General features: G+C 40.3%; 1 protein-coding gene across 8 annotated transcripts in view; it reads left to right on the forward strand.

The window, feature by feature from the left end:
• Nucleotides 1-13,793, forward strand: part of ptpra (protein tyrosine phosphatase receptor type A) — a 351,147-nt gene that overhangs the window by 141,093 nt on the left and 196,261 nt on the right. For 3 of the 8 annotated variants that reach the window (XM_069923586.1, XM_069923585.1, XM_069923584.1), the window contains exon 2: nt 3,764-3,813. The exons of 1 other annotated variant lie outside the window; for it this stretch is intronic. Coding sequence is in view for 2 of the 7 variants with exons in the window: in XM_069923582.1 (XP_069779683.1) it covers nt 20-30; nt 3,764-3,835 (83 nt within the window). In the remaining 5 variants the exon portion in view is untranslated. Of the gene's footprint in view, nt 1-4; nt 31-3,763; nt 3,836-13,793 lie in introns of those variants that run through there. 4 more of the 8 variants (XM_069923582.1, XM_069923583.1, XM_069923588.1 and 1 more) reach the window with 2 other exon arrangements.

Below are 13,793 nucleotides of genomic sequence, written 5' to 3' on the forward strand. Positions count from 1 at the left end.
AGCCTTTTAGGCCTGCTCCATGAAAAAAGGGTAAGTTTGATTTTTTTTCTCCCTGAGAAATTAGCAGGCCTCGAAGCGAAGGCTTGACATAAATACACCTAGAGAGGTAGAGAAAGAGAGAGTGATGGGAGGGGCCTAAAGGAAACTAGAGGTCGATATTAATGCCATCTTGAAGACACAATATTAGGTGTCATTCCTCCAATTTGCGGTGGGCTCGGTTCGCTGTGAACAAGGCCATGAGCAGACATGCTGGTGTTGGAGTGGAGAATGGAGGTCCCCGTTATTGCAATAGACAGAGCGAAGATGCTTAACGAAGCAATCTCCCAGTCTGTGTTCAGTCTCTCTGATGTAGGGGAGACCATAATGGGAGCACCAGGTGCAGTAGATGACCCCTGTAGATTCACGAGGTAGAGAAGGGAAGATGAGTCTGGTGGTGGGATCAATTTGTAGATGGCAGAAATCACAGGAATATGTTGGACGGGAGGGTGGCCAGGGCTTCGAGAACTTTGAAGGGTAGGTAGTGGGGCTCGGGAGCTTGGATGGACGGGCGGCTGGCGCATCAGGAGCTCAGATGGGAGAGCGGCCAGGGTGTCTAGAGCTCAGATGGGCGGGTATGGAGATGTGTGGGAAATAGAGGTGTTAAGTCCTGAGTTGATGGGAGCAGAGCCATGTTTTTTTGAATTAGGAGGACATTTCAGATGTTCTGGAATGGAAGATCTCATCCTCGGAGCAAATGCAAGAGATGGAGGATTTATGAGAAAGGAATAAAATCTTTGTAGGGAACAGGTTGTGAAGAGATGTCAAGGTAACTGTGAGAGTTGGTGTGTTTGTAGAAAGTCAAAACACAAAAATGCAGGAGGAACTCAACTGGTCTCGTAGCGTCTATAGGAGGTAAAGATATATTACTGAAGACTGGAGCCTGACCCCCTTCTTCCAGGTATGATTGGAAAAAAGGCAGATGTTCGAATGAAAGGCTGGGGAAGAATGGGATGGGGAGAAGTACAGACATAGGTGAGAGTTGGTGTTAGCTCTCTGAAAGGAGATGCGGAGGGTGTAAGAAAATAGGGGTGGCATGGTTTGGGGTTTTTTTAATGGAAATTGGAAAAGTTAATGCCATCTGGTTGGAGGGTACCCAGACAGATGATGAGGTGTTGTTCCTCCATTTTGTGGGTGGTCCCAGTCTGACAGTGCCTGAGACCATGGACAGACATGTCAGCAAAGGAAAGGGGCAGTGAATTGAGTTTGAAGAAAATGTCTGAAGAAATGCACCTTCTACTGATATTTTGACAAAGGGCTCAGGACCAAAATATTTGTTATGTACCAGAGTGGCCAAACTTGTTTAAGGGAAGAGCCACATACGACAAACTTCAGACATTTGAGAGCTAGCTGCAAGACATGAAAAATATTACATACACGTTTTTATTCTTACATACACATTTTGATACAAAAAATTATAAATATTAAGATGTAATAATGTTTGTTCATGTATGTAGTTTGTAGTTTTTAATCTGCTAATTTCTATTGGTATCAATAATCATATGTACACAACATATACTCGTGTAATAGTTTAATTTTATGGACCAATCTTTCGGGTAAAATTTAGGGGTCACTTTTTCCACATGGGGGAAAGGGAACTCCAGAGGGTGGGTAAATTTAGGGGTCACTTTTTCCACATGGGGGAAAGGGAACTCCAGAGGGTGGGTAGCCAGGGAATCGGGAGCTTGGATGGATGGGGTGCCAGGGCATTGGAAACTCAGATGGATGGGCTGCCGGGGTGTCAGGTCCTCGGATGGAAGGGCGGCCATGGTGTCAAGAACTCCGAAGGGTGGGTAGTCGGGGCGTCGGGAGCTTGGATGGCCGGGGTGTCAGGTGCTCAGGCATCTAGAGCTGAGATGGGAGGCCGGCCGTGACGTCAGGAGCTTGGACAGGCAGGAAGCTGGGGCGCCATGAACTTGGATGAATAGCTGCTGTGGCATTGGGAGCTCTGGAGGACAGGCAGCTAGGGCGTTGGGAGCTCCAGAGGCAGCCTGCCGGGGCATCTGGTGCTTGAATGGGAGGGTGACTTAGGCATTGGAAGCTTAGATGGGTGGGCAGCCGGGATGTTGGGATCTCCAGAGGGTGGACGGCCAGGTTGTTGGGATCTTCAAAGGGCGGGCAGATGGGGCATTGGATTATCCGGAGGGCGGGTTGCCTGTATAACACCTAGACTCCAGTAATTCTACTCCCCTCAACACAGCTGCATGCACCACATTCATGCCCTCGCAAACCACGCCCATTAACACTACCCACCCAAAATAACTGAGAGCTGCATGTTTGTGTCAAAGAGTTGCATGTGGCTCGCGTGTCGCGGCTTGGCCACCTCTTTTATAAACCTTTACTTCCTATGGATGCCGCGTTACCTGCTGAGTTTCTGCAGCACTTCTATTTATTTCCCCAAACAGTGCGTATATGGAACAACCTTCCAGAAGGTACCGTAGAGGGGTTACAATTATGATGTGTATTAGACATTTAGGCTGATATTTGGACAGGAATAAATCTGGAGGGGAGTATGCTAAATGCAGGTAAATGTGACTCGGAAGATTGGTCGGCATAGAGAGTTGGGCTGAAGGTACAGAACCCAGATATCTTGTGCCTCTAGGTTCAAGAACCTTTTTTTTAACCAACAGCTAACAGGTTCCTGAGCCTCCATGTAACCTAGCAATAAACTACCCGGGCGGGGATTGCCAAAAGATCTGTCTGCGCTTTTGTTTTGCACTAACTGAAACTAACTTTATTTATTTTTTTATATTTATTATCTCTTTTTCTGTCTCATGCGATGCTTTTTTAATTTAGTTTATACAATTATTGGTATATCTTATAAATCTATGGCTGCAGCAAGAAATAATTTTGGTGTACCTGTATATTGTACTTGTGTATATGTTCAATTTGTCATCCGATGAAACGGCATTCTTTGGTCCTTGGTGCAGAAAAGTGCAAAATGCACGAACAGACATACATGCAGCCAAATGGCCCATTTTTGCAATGCATATGTACATATATTAAAATAAATATGAATAAATAATTGAGTCACAGAGAATTGCTTTAGCCGTCTTGTATTCATACCTTTATAGGTATAATAAAGGTGGAAAGAAACTGTTCCTTAGCCCGATGGGAGCAGTTGGAACGTGCTGCGTGCCAGGTGGCTCACCTGATTTTGTGAGCTCTCACGCCAAAGAAGTTTTGACTCACTTCAATAAATTCAATGCATATTATGAAATTACAAGCAAATAATTGATCATTTTATGTCGAGCATGTGGGTTAGATCTTTCTGTTGCTGTTGCTAAGTTTCTAGTGTCATATACATAGTGTTACTGGATAACAATGACCCAATTTGGAAGAGCTTCCACTAACACTGATTAACAATCTTTAAATGGATTACTTCTGGCATGCACTGGAACATGATAGCCAGTGAACAAAATGGAATTAGCCACAGTTTAAATGGATACTCTCAATTTGTGTAATGCTTTAAAACCTTTTCAGCTTGACACTTTCTGACCAATTTCAGTATTTAACTGCTTGAAATAAATTGGATTTGGAGCCTGAAATCCACTGCATATTTTCTTCTAACTTTTTATTTTTTGAATGTTCAGCACTCTTATTTAATTATGATTTAATTTCTATATAACTCCTTAAGTAATTTAGATTCCAGTTTTCATTTGTGCTGCTGTTCACTGACATCAAAGGTGTCTGTAATTTCTGACAATTCTTTTTTTTTAAATTTCAGAAAATATCTTCATTATCTTTTATGGATCCCAAATGAAGTAATTTTGAAAGGTAGGGATCTGCAGGAATTAAGGTAACTAAGAAAAGGGATAATGTAGTCAAAATGGTATGAAATGATGAAGAAATGCTGAATGAAATTAGAAGGAAAACATTTCTTCTGTTTTGCTGTAAATCTTGTAAATATGGCAGTTTGTAAAATTCTGTGCCTTTTTTTTGGCAATTGTTGATCATTGTGTTTGCTAATTGTCCATATTACCATTTAAAAAAAATATAGCTGGGTAGCATAATAAAAGACAACCTGAAATCAACCCAATGAATATTCTCTGAACTATCACCAATATGAGTGTATCACTTTTAAAATAAGGAGATCACAATTTAATGTAGTACTCCAGTGTGTTCTTACCAATCCTGCCAATCCTGTACGGTTTTGGTAATATTTCCTTATTTTATTTCCAGTGAAGACCATATTCCAAGTTTCCTTACAACTTCTTGTTGTACCTGCAATGTTTCACAAAATCTCACAATACAGAAACAGGCTTTTCAGCCATCAAGTACCTATCTACACTAATACCATTTAATGGCACTTGGTCTTTTTCAGACATCAAGATCCTATCTACGCTAATGCAAATGGAATTCCCTCCAGATACTTAAATGATAAGAGCACCTTCCTCACTTTATCTGTGATAGTATGGTCAAAATCCACGCCTTTTATTGCCATTTTGACTCAACCTATCACAGACAATCTTTGCTCTGCACATCCCTCCCTCCTTCCCCACCTAAACTTGCATCTCTCAGTTTTGATTAATATTGATTTTTCTCTTTCAGCAGATGCTGTCTAACTTGTGGAGTTTTTCCTGATATTTGTTTGATTTCAAATTTCAAATTCTCCTGCTTTTGTTCTGGGTGCAAGATTTGCAAATTGATTTTCATGGAGGGGATATGAGGGAAGGATTTGTCGAACAAGGAGTATCTGTGATAGAATGGTGTAATGGTCACAAAGGGAACAATTGCAGAACTTTATTCAGATGTGCATCGCATATGCAGAGAGTGAATCACGAAATGTTGGTTTGGAAGAGCAGCAAGTAATCAAGAAAGCAAATGGAATGCTGGCCTTTATTGCTAGTAGGATTGAATTTCAAAACATCGAGGTTCTGTTGCAACTATACAGGGTATTGGTAAGAGCGCACCTGGAGCACCATCGTGCTGAGCACTGGCGTAGCTCAGGCCAGAGTGCTCGGCCCGCTCCTGTTCATGTAACTGACCCATGACTGCATCGCCAGATCTCGTTCCAACAATGTCATCAAGTTTGCAGAAGACACCACAGTCGTTGGCCTCATCACCAACAACGATGAGTCACACTACAGAGAAGAGGTGGAAAATCTCTTGTAGAGAGAATGGAGTGCACCAAATTCTTTGGAATTCACTTAACTAGTGACCTATCGTGGAAACTCAACATCTCCTCACTTGTCAGGAAGACTTAACAGTGACTGTACAACCTGAGAAGACTGAAGCAGGCAAGGCTACCGGCTACCATTATGTGTGCCTTCTATTGGAGCTCTATTGAGAGCATACTGGCCGGCTGCATCACAGGGTGGTATTTGGAAACTAATCTTAATTCAGTTGATAAAAAATTTGTTATGTGGGATGCATTAAAAGCTTATCTAAGGGGACAGATTATAAGTTTTTCGGCTAAGATTAAGAACTTACAGGAAGTAGAAGATTTAGAGAAGGAAATTGCTCATTTGGAAAAAAATTACAGAAAAAACCATCAGAGAAAGATAGGTTAAAATTGGAAAATAAGATCCATTATAATTTGATTCAGACTTAGAATGGAAAGATTGATTGATAGGACTAAACAAAAGTATTATGAGCTGGGAGAAAGAGCTCACAAAGTATTGGCTTAGCAGTTAAAAGCAGAGCAAACTTCGAGGATTATTATTGCTGTTAAAAAGAATTCTAGGATTACTTAAATTACAGGATATAAATGATTCTTTTAAGGAGTATTATACAAAATTGTATTCATCAGAGACAACAAATAATGCAGATAAGATTGAGGGTTTTTTACATCAGCTTCAATTTTAAATAGCCAAGCCCATAATAACTTAGACTCTTCATTTACATTGAAAGAAATGATCAATGCTTTGAATTCAATGCAAAATGGAAAATCTCCTGGAGAAGATGGATTTAATTTGTTAATGCCTTTATTAATAAAAGTGTTGCAACAAGCTACTTTAGCATGTTCTTTACCTGAATCCTTTTCTAATGCAGTGATAACAGTGATACCTGAGAAAGATAAAGACTTATTGAAGCCAGAATCTTATAGACCTATATCGTTGTCAAATGATGATTACAAAATTGTAGCTAAAGTTTTGGCAAATAGAATAAATGAATATCTACTTAAATTGGTTCATTCAGATCAATCTGGATTTATTAAGAATAGATATTCGGCTGATAATGTAGCAAAATTGGTTTAGTTTAATACATAATGCTGAACGACTTCTTGACACAATATTTATTTGTATAGGTGAAATACTGCATGCATATTGTTTGTCTGTATGTGAGGTATGTCTGGTTGTATGTCTGCATATTTTGCACCGAGGACTGGAGTACCATCGTGCTGAGCACTGGCGTAGCTCAGGCCAGAGTGCTCAGCCCGCTCCTGTTCATGTAACTGACCCCGACTGCATCGCCAGATCTCGTTTCATCAATGTCATCAAGTTTGCAGAAGACACCACAGTCGTTGGCCTCATCACCAACAATGAGGGGTCACACTACAGAGAAGAGGTGGAAAATCTCTTGCAGAGAGAGTGGAGTGCACCAAGTTCCTTGGAATTCACTTACTTAACTGTTTGTTGTGTTGTACTTCTACAATCAGATGACAATAAACTCGACAACTTGACTTGGAGTACTATGAGCAGTTTAGACTGTCTGGAAAAGGCAATACTGGCTTTGGCGGCATTGCAGAGGAAGTTTGTCATGTTAATTCTGGAACTGAGGTGGTTAGCTTATGAGGAGACTTGGGAATAGCCTGGAACTATATACTTTCGAGTTTAGAAGGAGGGGAATATATACAATTATGAACAGAACAGAACAGATAGAAATGAGGAGTTGGTTTTCACTGTCAAAGCAGTCTAGAATTGGGGGATGTAGCCTCAAGATTCAGAAGAGTAGATTTAAGATGGAGGTAAGGAGGAACTACTCTCAGAATAGTGAATCTGCAATTATTTGGTCTTGGACGCAGTTGAGGCTGCCTCTAAATGCATTTAAGACACAGATTTTTGAATAATATGGGGACAGGAGTGTAAGTGGAGCTATTTGAATGGTGGGCCATACTCAGTGGATCAGAGAGCCAATTCTTGCTCTTGTTATGCTGTTGTATTCTTTATAGGAAAGTCTTATGAGGTACAGCACACAAAAATTGACTGTTTCAAACTTCCTCTCACTGCTTTTCAATGGATGCTATAAAATAAGTGTCACCTCAGATATGTTATGTGAGCTTTTGTTGTACCGTTCAACTTATTTTTTTTAAAAATATATCTATATTTGTACAGAAATTGCTATTAACCTGTGTATTCTCTAAACATTACCATCCCAGTCATTTTTATTGTGTAGTGTTATAAGGCAGCCTAGGGGGATTTCCAAGTTTTGTTTCCTGCTGAGAAGCAACAGGAGCATCCTTTGCAGGTGGTGCATTTGGATATTTTCCCAGGAGCTTGAAAAAGGCGTCTTTTCAAATTGTACCTCCTAAATCCTTTGCTGTCAGAATCCACCCACAAGGCAAAATGGAGTTCATGCCAATCTGAGGAATAAAATTTTGATGGATGATTCGACTGTATAATTCCAATTCTTTCATATTATTACATGTTTATATTTGGGAAAAAATATTAAATGAAAAGAGCAGGAGAAAGCAATCAAATGGAGATCTGTTTTAAAGCCTCAACAGTGTTATTTCAAATATGCAGTTTTTTTACTTTTCATCCAAAAAAGTTAATTTGGTTTCATTATTTTTGCCTTTTGCATCATTTTCAGCAGATGGGATTATTTAGTCTGGTATTGCTAGTTAGGTTGGTTGCTTGAATGTTAAAGAACCATTGGGACTGGCCTGTAATTCAGTTTCTCCCTGCTATTTGTATAGGGAAATGCTTGACATGTTCTAAAATAAATTCTTTCAAGACAAATGTTTCATTATTATTACTTTAATGCATCAATTTGAAATTGAATTTCAAGCATTTTTCTCCTTCAGACACACAATTGTTTTCTCTCATATTGTCGCGTTTTCTCCCAACATTCTGCCAATTTCATCCATGCTCACTCTCAGCATCACATTCCCTCACTTGTTTCTTTGTAATCTGTTATTTTTAAAAACTTTTTGGCCCAAAAACTTCCCCTGCTCTATTACACCTATGTGACTGATTAATAACAAACCTTACATTTTTGAAATGTGGGAGGAAGCCGGAGCATCTGGAAAAACCCATGGAGTCATTGGAAAAATGTACAATCTCCTTGCAGATAGCGGTGGATTCTAACCTGGATTGCTGCCACTGTAATAGCATTGCTCTTGCCACTTTGCTAACTGTGGCAGTAATTAACTTGCACATGTTCATTATTCTCCTACAAGCCATTGAGACAGGGGCCAGTTTAGAGTTTACACAAGATTGCTGGAGAAACTCAGCAAGTCATGAAACGTCTTTATGTTGCAAAGATACATAACCAATGTTTTGGGCTTGAGCCCTTCATGAAGATATGGAAAAATGTCGACAGGTTCCCGAACAAAATGGTCACAAGATCACAAGATAAAGGAACAGAAGCAGGCCACTAGGCCCATCAAGTCTGTTCCGTGACTCTACACTAAGCTGAACTATGCTCACAGCTAGTTCAAATTTTCAGCCTTTTTTCCCATATCCCTTGATTCCCTTACTAATGAGATACTTATCCATTTTTTGTTTAAATACTCCTTACATTGGTAGGGACAGAGGGTGGGGCACAGTTCCAAAGGCAGGAGGTAATAGTGGATAAGGGAAGGATTTGATCTGTCAAATACAGTTTTAAAAAAACCTTGGTATCTGGAATTCAAGCAACTGGAAACCTCAAGCAACCAGCATCCTCAAATAATGGGCAAAAAAAAAATAAAATTTTTAAATAGGTAAAAAATGCTCGTTTAAATGTGTAAAAGTAAATATTCTTTGAAGTAATGCATTGTAGCAGCCCACTCTGCGGGCCAACACAGGAAATGGCTGTCAAACACGGCGATCGAGCAAGCAGCACGTGATGGGAGACCCATCCCATAGAGTGCAGTAATAGCGGCCGAATCAATCAATCGCCGTCAGCAGATTGCAGGGGGTCCAATCCAGGCTTGCGGATCCGAGGCAGCAAAATCAGCAGGCAGTTCCGCTCAAGCCATGCCCCGGTGATGATGCAGCCAGCTGCCTATAAAAGGCAGAGCTGCATCTCAATAAACTTGGTGTCGACTACACTCCCTTCAAGTGAGATTCTTCTTTCTTGTTATAACCTCAAGCCATAACCATGCTATAACCGTAGCGACCCGGTACAACATTAAACCTTTGGTGAAGATTGGAGAACATCTAGTGGAATGCCTTGGTCATGCTTTGCTCTTAGCAACTGTTTGAATAAAGTTGTGTGAAACAGCAATGGTGTTGCCCAGGATGAAGAGCTGGTTGGTGCCGCTTGCTGTGGGGGTGACTCTTTTAAAGCGTCTCCTTATCCCTTCTTAGTAAGAGTCGCCACAGTAAGAGGCTTTATCTGTAAACTTGAGGTTGGGGGGGGGAGGGGGAGAGTTAATTCTATAGTGTTAATGTTCACCTTCGGGTGGCTCCCTGAAGGGGAGGAACCTACAGATGCAGTGACGATTAAATGTCGAAGAATATGACTGAAAATAAAGTAAAATGCTTTAAGATTTATATATTCATGCAAGTAAAGTTTGTTCAGTGAAAGTATATTATTTTTGTCTTTTAAACTTTTTATTCTTAATGCAGGTCTATTAGTTACCCATGGTAAAAGTAAATCCCAAGCAACCGGAAAATACTTTTATCTGGCATCTGTCAATCCCCATAGGTGCCAGATACCAGGGGTTTACTGTATATTTAGAATAGATTGCTAAAAGCTCGATTTTTATCCTCCTTGGCTGTGAGTTTGAATACAGCCATGTTTTTTTAATAAGTAGCTAATCACTATATATTTTCTCATGTATAGAAAACAGGGAAAGAAGAATCCTCTGAGATTTAATGAGCTGATGGTTGTTGTCTTTATTATTAGAATATATTTGAAATGTGTGGATTGATGAATGTAGTTTCAAATGGATGCAATAAGGTTCTGTGGTAATGGAGTGATGCGCGTTAATTGGGGTAGCTTAGATAAATGTGGTAGGTGAGGGTGGAGCTGAGCCAGTTTGCCAGAGGTATTTTAAGTGCTCTTTTTCTTGCCTGTTTCGTCTCTATGAGGATGTATATTTTGCACCTTCACTCTATTAGGACATTGCTGCTGGGGTCACCTTTTGCCATATTCTACTGGCGGTTGATCTTGAGTACTTCCTGGTTTAGTGTACTTACACTTTCCTTCCAGCATTGATTTTTTTCAACAAAAATGTCATAAATATTGGAATAATGGAAATTCCCTTCTTGACTCTTTCTCCCTTTCTATTTTAGTTATTGGTACTGTTGTCACGATGAATATTCCTTTAAGTATGAAAAGCAATGTAAGGGCAGCTTGAATAAGTTTATTTCAGTGATGTATACATTACTTCAAAAAGCAGCTCCTAAGTTAGGAATTCATAAATCAAGATTAAGATGGGAGATTGATTTAAATAGACAAATAGATTAAAATGATTGGATGCAATTATGTAAAGAAAAACGACAAAAATTATTAAAGTTAATTTCAGATTGGTTCAATATAATTTTTTGCATCAATTATGCTTAACTCCTTAAAAATTAAATTAAAAAAAATTGAATCCAATATTATCAGATCTATGTTTTAGATGTGGTCAGGAAGTTGGTTCGTTTCTGTATTCTACTTGGAAGTGTCCTAAGAGTAAAACCTTTTTGCTTTGGGAAATTTTTTGTAGAAAATATTAGGGGTTAAACTCCCACAGAATCCCAGTTATTTTTTGTTGGGAAATATTAAAGTGGTTAGATTGAAATTAAGGTTAACTATGTATCAAACTGAATTTTTACAACTAGCTTTAATTGGATAGTGCATAGCTATTACTTGGAAATCAGATACAGATTTAGGGATGGAGAGATGGTACGCTGAATTGCGTATTTGTATTCCACTTGAGAAGATAACATCATTTACATAATAAGTATCAGTTCTTTTCGAAAATATGGAGCCCATACTTACAAGCTTGAAAGTTTGAAGGACTCTCTGAAAGCCCATCCTGTTGGTGACCCTCAGTTCCATTGTTATTATTGGGACTTTTTTTGTCATTCTCCCAACTCTTTTTTGTCCTTTCTTTTGATATATTTTGAGGAGGAGAGTGGGTGGGTGGAGGGGGAAGGAAGGGAAGGATGGGGTTATTTATATATATATATTATATCACAAGTATTTTTTTCTTGTAGCTTCATAAATATGTATACATGGATGTGGTTTTAAAATTCTTAAATAAAATGTTAAAAAAAGTATGAGAAGAAAAAAAATCTCCTCATGCTGGTAAGTTAAAATGTAAACAAAAATGCTGGAAATGTACACCAGGTCAGGTCGCACCTCTGAAGAAGGGAATAGGTTTGAGGTTTTGGGTTGATGATCATCAATGAATTGAATGTCATATGAGATTGTGTTGTTGTACGTTGAGGTTCTGAATGGGACTTTGCAATCCATGTAAAAATTGATTTCAAGCTGCTTTGATAATAAGATCAAAAGACAAAGGAGCAGAATTAGGCCATTTAGTCCATCAAGTCTACTCCGTCATTCGGGTCGTGGCTGATGTATTCATCCTTTCGAGCTCAGTTTCTTGTCTTCTCATAACGTTGATGGCCTTACTGATCAAGAACTTAGCGATGTCTGTTCGCTACAAGTTTCACATATTCTGCACCCTATGTATGAAGAAATATCTCCTCATGCCTGTTCCTCTCGCTGGTCCGAGACTTTCACACCACTGGAAACATCTTCTCCATGTTCATCCTATCCAGCTCTTCCAATATTTGGTTTGTTTCATTGAGATCCATCTCATCCTTCTGAACTGAGTACAGGCCCAGCCAGAGTCACCAAACAGTCCTTGCATGTTAACTCTCTCATTTTCTCAGGACATCCTTCAACACTAGCACATCCTTCCTTAGATATGGGGCCTATATCTTCCCTCCCCCTATCCGCTTTCCTTGGGGATTGCTCCCTCCACAATTCCCTCATCCAGTCATCCCTTCTCACCAATCGCACGTATCCCTGCACTTGCACTTACACCTCCTCACCACTATTCAGGTCTCCAAACAGTTCTCCTTAGTGAAGCATCACTTCACCTGTGAATTTGTCAGGGTCATTTACTGAATCCTGTGCACCTGATGCCTCCTCTTTGTCACGATACTGGACACAGACTGGAGATAACTTAATTGAACACCTTCACCTTGTTAACTGCAACAGCAAGTGGCCTAACTACTTAAATTCAACACCACAAAGCCATACTGACAAGTCTGTCCATGGTCTCAAGTACTGGCATCTTGAGGCTGCCCGACCCCCACCAAGTTGGAGGAACAATATCATATATTTTGTCTCTGCAGTTTTGAAGCAAACAGTATCAATATTAACATCCAATTTCTGTAAGCCCTTTTCTCCGGTCTCTCTTTCCTTCCTCCAGGTCCCTTCCCCTTCACTTCCTTCTATCAGTGAACCATCTTTCTTAGCCCTCTGCCCACTCCTCCATCATTTCTCAGTTTCTTTCACTTCTAAGCTCCCATCTGTATCCACCTATTACTCTTGCCTGTTATCCTGTTTTTTTCCTTCCCTCCTCTACCTTTTAATCCAGGCAGTTGCCTGATTTTTATCACTCCTGAAGAAAGCCTCAGGCCTGAAACGTCATCTGCTTTTTACTTTCTATAGATGGTGCATGACCTTCTGAGTTTCTCCAGCATTTTTGTGTAATACACTAGGCTCCAACTTCTGCAGATTTTCTTGTTTACCTCCATTTTGGCCCCAAACTGCTCAGTACTCCAAATGTGATCTGACCAATTTTTATAAAGCGTCAGCATTAGATGTATGCTTTAATATTCTAGTTTTCTTGAATCCAAACAAGCAACATTTTCTTTGACTGATACAACAAAAATAGAATTTCCCTTTTCCTCACCTATCACTCCATTAGCCTCTGCATCCAATACATTATCTATCCTCTACAATTTCTGAAACCTACAGCATGATCCCACCACCAGACACATCATCCTCTCCTCTCCTACTGTAGAGGCCTCTCCCTTCAGAACTTCCTCGTCCACTCATCCCTTTCCACTAATCACCCCCTTGGCTCCTTCTTCTGTGGCTTCAGGAAGTGCCACACTTACACCCACCCCTCCTCCCTCACCACCATTCGGGGCCCAAAACAGTTCTTACAAGGGAAACAACACTTCACTTGTGAATCTGTGGGTGTCATCTACTATATCTGGTGATCCTGTTGTGGCCTTCGCTATATGGAAAGACTGGATGTGGACTGGGAGATTTCCTCTATATCTGCATCAATGACAGGGATATCCCAGTGGCCAACCATTTCAATTCTGTGTCCCACTCTTGCACTGACATGTCTGTCCATGACCCCATGCACTGCCAAACCAAGACCACTGTAAATTGGAGGAGCAACACCTAATGTTCCACCCTGGCTCTTTCCAACTGGATGGCATTAACATCAACTTCTTCAGTGTCTGCTAGCCCACTTTCAGTTCTCTCTTTCTTCCCTACCCCTCTGTCTTCCTTCCTCTAACTCTCCACCCCCTTCTCTCTCCATTCACAGCATCATCCATTTGGCGGTGTACCTTCCCTCCCTTATCCACCTATTACTTCCTGCCAGTGTGACTGTGCTCCTCCCCTGATCCTTCCCACCATCA

Source organism: Narcine bancroftii, chromosome 3 (assembly GCF_036971445.1).
Source record: "Narcine bancroftii isolate sNarBan1 chromosome 3, sNarBan1.hap1, whole genome shotgun sequence".
NCBI classification, from domain to species: domain Eukaryota; kingdom Metazoa; phylum Chordata; class Chondrichthyes; order Torpediniformes; family Narcinidae; genus Narcine; species Narcine bancroftii.